Raw genomic sequence first — 8550 nt, forward strand, 5'->3', positions numbered from 1 at the left:
CTACCCAATCCCCTAACTAAAGGACAGATATACTCCAACCTGATCCACTCTGGAGACGAAAATAGGAACAGGACAAATTTTCTTAAGAAAGTCACAGAATCATCTTTAAGAGCAAAGAGTCTATGGATGTTTAAACTTAACACATCAAGAAATGGGCAAGAAGTAGATTTTTTGAGTGAAAGAGATCCTATCTTGATTGTGATGTAGTTATCCTACTGAATAAGGGCACAAACTCATCAAATTGCCCACCTACCTAGAAAACGTCAATTTCACTAAATGCAAAGTACACATCAATAAACCTCGCTTTTAAAACTAGATTTTCAAGGGGCGCCTGGGTGGCTCAGTTGGTTGGGCATCCCACTTTGGCTCAGGTCATGATCTCGTGGTTTGTGGGTTCAAGCCCGGCGTCGGGCTCTGTGCTGTTGGTTCAGAGCCCAGAGCCTGCTTCGGATTCTGTGTCTCCCTCTCTCTCTGCCCCTCCCCTGCTCACGCTGCCTCTTTCTGTCTCTCAAAAAATGAATAAACGGGGGCGCCTGGGTGGCGCAGTCGGTTAAGCGTCCGACTTCAGCCAGGTCACGATCTCGCGGTCTGTGAGTTCGAGCCCCGCGTCAGGCTCTGGGCTGATGGCTCGGAGCCTGGAGCCTGTTTCAGATTCTGTGTCTCCCTCTCTCTCTGCCCCTCCCCCGTTCATGCTCTGTCTCTCTCTGTCCCAAAAATAAATAAATAAATAAATAAATAAATAAATAAATAAAAAAAGAATAAACGTTAAAAAAAAATTTTTTTAAACTAGATTTTCAAGAGAAGAAACAGAAGCACAAACACATTACTTAGCAGTATACAGAACACACAAGAAAATTACAAACCGAGAAGGCCAAAGGTGTTTACTCAGCACTCAGTGAGCGAGGGTGGGAAAATGAGCTTGGGGAGAAGTGAAGAGTTTTGTGGTTAAATTAGACAACTGCAGTGCTTGCGGGGGGGGGGGGGGGGGGGACGGATAAATGACATCTGCAAGTATACAGAACTATTCCAAAGTGTTTAAATTTGCAAATATGTACCCACATTAATCCAAGACCTCCCTATAAGTGACAACTAAAACATTCTAGAATTTATGAATTGAATTGTAACACTTAATGAGATTTGAATGTAAAGGTTTTGAATATTAATGTTTAAAACAAAAATAAACCCCTGTCCTCCTTACGTACTCAAAAGCACCTTCCAGGACATTAAACCTCCCACTTGACAGAAACAGATAGGCTGTGTGGGGTACAGCTTTTCAAAGACCTGGAGACGGGTCTACAAAGCATTCTCAAGCAGAAAATGAGTTATTAAGATGACAGGCAGTAGGAGAATCTTGGGAGAAGACGAGGATAGAACCGATCCTTCTCGTCACCCCGGTGCCCCAGACGCTGGCCGCCAACCTGCATGAGCTCAGTGTCCTACCAGACTCACCCTCAGGTCCTGTCCAAGTTCCACACTCCCTTCCCAACAGACAAAATGCTAGGGCTTGAACTTGGGGTCACACCGGGTTAGACTGAAACCCCACTCTACCACTCAATGGCTGGCACCTACCTCCCTGGACCAGACCCATCTGAAAATTAATCAATGCATAATGCCATTTAAGTCCCAAAGGCTCATCCCTCCTGGAACACAGGAGGCACAGGGGGAATGACATGCTGGGGTTGCCCGCTCAGATGTGTCCCTAATACAGGCGACACACTCCTCATCCGGAGAAGGGACCAAGGCCCCTTCTGCGGACCCGAAACAGTCCAACGTGCCACGCCCGGCGGGTCAGCGCTCTCCAGTCGGGAGCCCCCCTCACAGCACAGGTCCCCCGCACGTGGACGACCCCATTCACAAGGCCGCACCTGCGCACCCAACCCCCAGTGCCCCCACAACTACTACTTGGGGGTCATCCTCACGCCTGGTCTGCAACAGGAACTCACTAGGTGACCATGCTCCTTGGAAAGGGAGAGGAGGGTCCCAGGAAGGCACCTACAGTGGCAGTTCCTGCAGTGTCTGCCCCTCGTCTCAGTGGCCTGGGCCCCTATAGGGAAACGGAGGCGGTCACTTTTTAAAGCAGAAAATGAAGGCAATTCCAAAATCATCAATTATAAAAACGGCAGTCGGCCCCACAAACCAAGTCCCAGGGGGACAGCCTGCGCTGTGCCCGCGTCTAGGGTCAGCAAAGCGAGGACCCGTGAAGGAGGGGCTGCTCACGCCAGCGCTGAGCCCACCCTCGGCCGCATCAATCCTGGGGCGTCTGCGCAGTGCGCCTCCCTACACCCCGCCCACTGCCGCGTCAGTCCTGGGGCGCCTGCGCACTGCACCTCCCTACACCCCGCCCCTCACCGTCGTTCCCGGGGCGCTTGCGCAGTGCACGCAGCTCGCTGGGACGTTCACTCGGCCCAATGCCCTCGTCAGGCTTGAGGCGCCTGCGCAGCGCGCCTCCCGACACCCGCGCAGAGTGGGCGCTCGAGGGGGCACCTTTGTCCACCTCTTCCTCTGCCTTTGGCTGAACAAAGTCCTGGATCGCCTACTATAGGAACTAGGCTCTGTCATCCATACGTCCTGTGACCAGCTTGAAGACGGGAAAGAACTCTGAGGAAATGCCAGCCAAGTCAACACCAGGGACTGGGGATCCTCATCCAGGCCCCTCCTCCGCCCCAGTATTGAGCTGAGATCCCCTGCCAGGACCTGGCCAGGCTTTGCTAGGCAGAGGACTTGTGATACTTAAGAGATTATAGGGCCTCAACCAGCCTACCCGACGAATGGGACGGCATGCCCCTCCTCTGCTTCTGGCTGGGTGGGAAATGCTTCCGAAACACTGTAAGGAAGGCTGTAATTGGAAGTACGAGGATATGGCCCATTCCCAATTAAGCTTTCTGATTCTCCTCGGGAGGGCCTGTAATGGGCAGCCTCTAAGTGTCGTGAAAGAACAGCATTTTACCCGGCCCAGGACCAAAGCATGCCTTACAGCTTTACACTGACCCTCGCCACAAACCCAGCCACCAGGCTGTACAATGTCTTCATTACTCTTCCCTGTTCTGAACACCAAAAATAAGGGCTGTACTCTGATGGGATAACTATACATCATCCTTTGAGCCTGGCTCACAACCCTGGCAAATAGCGCTACAACCAAGGGGAAACGGGTTTAAGAAAGCTAACTGGATTGAGGTTAGAGAGGCTGTACTTCCCGTGGGAAGCGGCACAGAATGTGAACACAAGTCCAAAGGCAAACCCAGGGCTCTTTCATCTAAACGATGAACATCCACGGGTGCAAGCCTCAGGCACAACTAGACTGCAGCGACAACCTTTAGTGAGTGTGCACTAGCTGCAGAGCACGAGTTTGGTGGAAGCTTAGTTAAGGAGCCCGAGATGGTGACAGATCTTCCTTACAGCTGCTGCCACACCCGAAACAAACACTCCTCTCTCCCCCTCTGCTAATGGGAAATTATGAACGATTCATAGAGGAGCACAAAGCCAACACAGCCTCTTTGAGCAATTTAGGTTAGTTTCATATGGCTCCCACAAGAGATGAAATGGGATGGGGTACATAAGAATCCAGGTGATACTCCAAGGAAGATGGGCAAGCAACCCCCAGAATGGAAGAAAATATGTACAAATCATATACCTAAGAAGTAGTTTAATCCACAATATACAAACAGCTCCTCACTCAACAAAAAACCAAATGAACAACAACAACAAAAAAACAAACAAAAAACCATTCACTCCCTGCTGTGGGCCTACAGAGGATGCCCTTCCCTTAGGGACAGCTGCATTAAAAAGGGGAACAGGGGCGCCTGGGTGGCTCAGTCAGTTAAGCGTCCGACTTGGGCTCAGGTCATGATCTCACAGCTCGTGAGTTTGAGCCCCATGTCGGGCTCTGTGCTGACAGCTCGGAGCCTGGAGCCTGGAGCCTGCTTCGGATTCTGTGTCTCCCTCTCTCTCTGCCCCTCCCTGCCTCACGCTCTTTCTCAAAAATAAACAAACATTAAAATACATACATATATATTTAAAGGGGACAAAGGACTTGAATCGACATTTCTCCAAAGAAGGTATACAGATGGCCAATAACCATATAAAATGATGTTCAACATCACTAATCATTAGGAAAATGCAAATCAAAACCACAGTCAGATGCCACCTCACATCCATTGAGGACGGCTATTATCAAAACAAAACAAAACAGAAAATAGCAAGTGTTGGAAATTGTGGAGAAATTAGAACCTTGTACATTGATGGTGACGATGCAAAATGGTGCAGCGGCTGTGGAAAACAGTTTGGCAGTTTCTCAGAAAATTGAAAATAGAATTACCACATGATCCAGAAATAACACTTCTGGGTATTTACCCAAAAGTACTGGAAGCAGAGACTCTAACAGGTATTTGTACACCAATGTTCCAGCATTATTCACAAGGGCCAAAAGGTGGCGACAACCCAAATGTCCATGAAAAGATGAATGGATAACCAAAATGTGGTCTATACATACAATGAAATATTATTCAGCCTTAAAAAGGAAAGAAGGTAATCCTAGCACATGCCGCAACAGAGAGAGCCTTAGAGACATTATGCTGAATGAAATCAGCCAGGCATAAAAGGGAAAATATTGCATGATTTCACCTACATGAGATAACCACAGTGGCCAAATTCATAGAGACAGAAAGTAGAACTGTGGTTGCCAGGGCCAAGGTGACAGAGGACAGGGACTTACTGCTGAATGGACAGAGTTTCAGTTTAGGAGGATGGAAAAATTCTAGATGGATAGTGGTGATGGTTGCACAACAATGTGGATTACTTCATGCCATCGAACTACACACCTAAAAATGATAAAATGGTAAACTTTATGTTACGTGTACTGTACCACAATTTTTTATTTAAAAGGAAAAAGAGGCGCCTGGGTGGCTCAGTCGGTTGAGGTCCAACTTCGGCTGAGGTCGTGATCTCACAGTTCGTGAATTTGAGCCCCACATCGGGCTCTGTGCTGACAGCTCAGAGCCTGGAGCCTGCTTCAGATTCTGTCTCCGTGTCTGTCTCTCTCTCTCTCTGCCACTCCCCTGCTCCCCAAGTGTCTCTCTCTCTCTCTAATATAAACATTAAAAAAAAAAAAAAAGAGATGGGCAGAGGCCAGCTCTTCAAGGGTCTTTTATGCAATGCTAAGGACTTGGGACATCATCTTAAGGACTAGGTAGCATCAGGATAGATTCTGAAGGGAGGTTGGGGGGTTAGAGAGAATTCTGTATGCCTTAGGACAATGCAGGTAGTAAACTCCTGGCACAGAGTTTTACACAAAACAGGCACTCAGTGAATGCTGGTAGAATAAAGAAAGAAAGTGGAAATCCTGCCTAGTCTTCAATTCCACCCCCACCCCCCCCCCCCCCCCCGATACACACACACGCACACACACACATACACCACCAATTTAAATCAGCACAGAACTGCGTTTCCGGCAATAATGCTCCAATGCTTGCACCCAGTCTCTGAGCTCTGTCAGACAGTCCCTCACTCCCGCTGTGGACATAAAGAGGGCGCCCTTCCCCAGGAAACAGCTCCCTGTTTCCCACACACACCTGACATCAAATTTGCCACCAAACCTCTCTTCGGGCTCCAACAGGCAGAGGGACAAAACTAGGAGAATCACAAACCAACATCAGTCTCCACCCCCGCAGTCCCGAACCGGATGACACAGTGCAACCCCTTGACCCTCTGTGTCAGACTCCTCCTCTGCTAGTAAAAGGAGACGGGATGACATTCATATTTTACAGCAGCCGTGACGACTGGACCCGAGGTTATGTACTCATGCCTACGCAAAACGCACGGCGGAGAGCTGCATTCCAGTGCCCTTTGCTCCCTTGAATACAGGAAGCATCACACAGTGCCGAGATTCTGTCTACACTGCCTCTCACCCCAAGAACGGGGGCTGCTGCACCCTGAGATCCTTCCATATGGGACCTGGCAGAGCTGGCGCTCTGGCACTGCATGCACGAAAGGGCCAGGGCCTCCAGGCACTGGACCCCCAGCAGCGAGGCTGCTGGATGCCTCCAGGGACCGGGGGCTAACGGAACTAAGCGTGGCTGGCAGAGGGGCACTGAGAACTCCCAGTCTGAGGGCTGCTGCCACGTGAAAACGTGGCCAGGTGCTACCAGGTCATTCTTTTTTTTTTCTCCCCGAGAATCCAGATGTCCGGATTTGGGAGTAAAGCCTTGCAACTTTTAGACGCTAACAACGGAAGGAAGGAAGGAAGGAAGGAAGGAAGGAAGGAAGGAAGGAAGGAAGGGAGGGAGGAAGGAAGAAAAAAAGAAAAACCTTAAGGCGAACAGCCCAACCAGACGCTTCTCCGGCCCTCACGCGGTTGGTCTGAGTCCCATGTGTCTACACCGGGCTCGCCGGGGACAGCGGCGGAGACCCACCGGCCCCCTGGAAGGCCAGACAGTCACTTACGAAGGAGGAGAAGGACGGGAGGAGAATCCTGAGGACATTGCACCCAAACACGAAGCTGAGCACCAGCAGCCACGCCCAGCGGTCGGCCTCCGCCGCGCTCATCCCGGAATCTCCTAAAGCTGCCGGCTCGGCTAAGGTAACTCCATGGGGACCACGCCGGCGCCCACGCCCTCGCGGGCGCCTGCGCAATGAAACGCAGCGACCTCTGAGGCGCGCCGCCGCGCCTGCGCACTGCGCCGCACTTGGCGGGGAGGCGGAGTCCTCTTTTCTTCTTGGTCCCGGCGAACGCTTTGCAGCATGCCTCTTGGCCTTTCGGGCTTCCGTAGTTTTCCTGCACCCTCCCCACCGTGTCCTGGCTGCAGTTTTACCGGTTCTGGTGATTCGGCTGCTCCCGTCTCTAATTTTGTTGTCGCTGCGAACCACTTACGTAACGAGTACTTTCTTTAAATTGACTCGCTTTTATTCCTAGATAAATTTATTTTAAAATAAGCCTTTCCGTAAATGGAAAACTATCGTAATTGTAGTAGCAAGTGACTAAAAAGAAAGGTTTCGTAGTTATATGTAAAATGCCTTGAGTTTACATTTCAAAACAAAACAATGAAATCTAAACAATTTACAAAGCTGCATACCTAAAAAATAAGTTTTAATCGGAAGGTACTGCTTACAGTCAGCCCGTAATAACGTTAAGTTTAGGTGAAGATGAGGTTTTACTGCAAAATAATGCCAATTCACATTTATATATGATAGGTAAAGCAAAAGATGTTTGGCTCACCCCTCTGCCAAGGTTGGGTTTTGAGAATTAACTCTAATCAAATGAATCGAGGAGCTGTGGTTCTACTGGCCTTGCAAAATAAACAAACCTTTTAGAATCTCTAAAAGTAAAGTTTTCTTCGAGCCCATGTTAGGACAGTTGTTTGGGAAACGTGCTCTTCACAGGGAAGAAACTGTTCGGAGAATAATCAGTTTTTACAAGGTTATATTTTTTTTACATCTTGCACAAGCTCAAGAGGTTACAGATTAGCATATAAGAAGGAATCATGAGTTTCATCACAAAGGAATGCAGGGAGCAGGAGTCTTGATTGATATCTTAAGACGGTTTTCCTTCAGGCTACTCATCCCCAGATGTACAGTACATGGGTGGAGGGCCGTAAATCAGGCTTTTGGTTTGAACAAAGTTTATACACAGTCATGCTGACTGAGAAAGAAATCTAATAGCGTCCCTTGTATATCAGACCTTTCGAGAGTTTTTCTCTCATCATTTCCCCCTTTTGATCAATAATCTTTCAACAGAAAGCATTGATCATTATTTTCTCCCTTGATGCCAGGGTGATTGTTTATCTGCCCTGGGTCCATCATGTCCCTCAATGCTAGGCTCCATTTAAGTCACCTAGGAATCTATGTTGCAGGGGCCAACAGTATATCCTTTAATAGGGAATATTACAATATATATACATAGATAGATATATAGATATGTACACTTTTTTTTAGTAAGATCCAGTTGTAGTGCAAACATTGTATGTGTGCTGCTTTTGCACTTTTGTAACATTTATAGCATAAACATAGAAATAACAATAAAAATCCAATTAATAACACTTGAAGCAGGGGTGTCTGGATGGCTCAGATGGTTAAGCCTCAGACTCTTGATTTCACCTCAGGTCGTGGTCTCACAAGTTTTTGAGCTCAAGCCCCACGTCAGGCTCTGTGCTGGCAGCATGGAACCTGCTTGAGATTCTCTCTCTCCCTCTCTCTCTGCTCCTCCCCCACTTGTGCTCTCTCTCTCTCAAAATAAATAAACTTAAAAAAAATTTAATAATATTTGAAGCAACCAATGGGGACTAGGTACAGAATTAGAAAGAAAAGAATCAAAAAAAAAAAAAAAATCCATTACAGGTACTTTGTAATTCTGAATTAATTTGAGTATCTATTTCCTTTGTCTATACTTATTTGTGCTTTGTGATTTGTTTGGGCTGATTGGTTTTAAATGGTAAGTAAATTGTCTGTTATTATATGGAACAATTTCTCTGGCCAGTTAGTTTCCATAGATATTACATCTTGTGGTGATTGTAATGCTATCTCCCAAAACATTTCATCATCAATATCAATATGAGTTTA

At 47.8% G+C, this 8550-nt stretch overlaps 1 protein-coding gene across 6 annotated transcripts in view; it reads right to left on the reverse strand.

The window, feature by feature from the left end:
* GET1 (guided entry of tail-anchored proteins factor 1) overlaps positions 1 to 6643 on the reverse strand; it is a 61348-nt gene extending 54705 nt beyond the window's left edge. Inside the window, exon 1 of one of the 6 annotated variants that reach the window (XM_078452769.2) lies at positions 1944 to 2253. In XM_078452769.2, the coding sequence (XP_078308895.2) occupies positions 1944 to 2105 (162 nt within the window). In that variant the 5' untranslated portion in view covers positions 2106 to 2253. Of the gene's footprint in view, positions 1 to 1943; positions 2256 to 6438 lie in introns of those variants that run through there. The other 5 variants (XM_078452767.2, XM_078452770.2, XM_078452771.2 and 2 more) reach the window with 5 other exon arrangements.
* Between the last annotated feature and the right edge of the window lie 1907 nt (positions 6644 to 8550).

The sequence above is a fragment of the Panthera onca genome, chromosome C2, assembly GCF_046562875.1.
Source record: "Panthera onca isolate mPanOnc1 chromosome C2, mPanOnc1 haplotype 2, whole genome shotgun sequence".
Taxonomy (NCBI): domain Eukaryota; kingdom Metazoa; phylum Chordata; class Mammalia; order Carnivora; family Felidae; genus Panthera; species Panthera onca.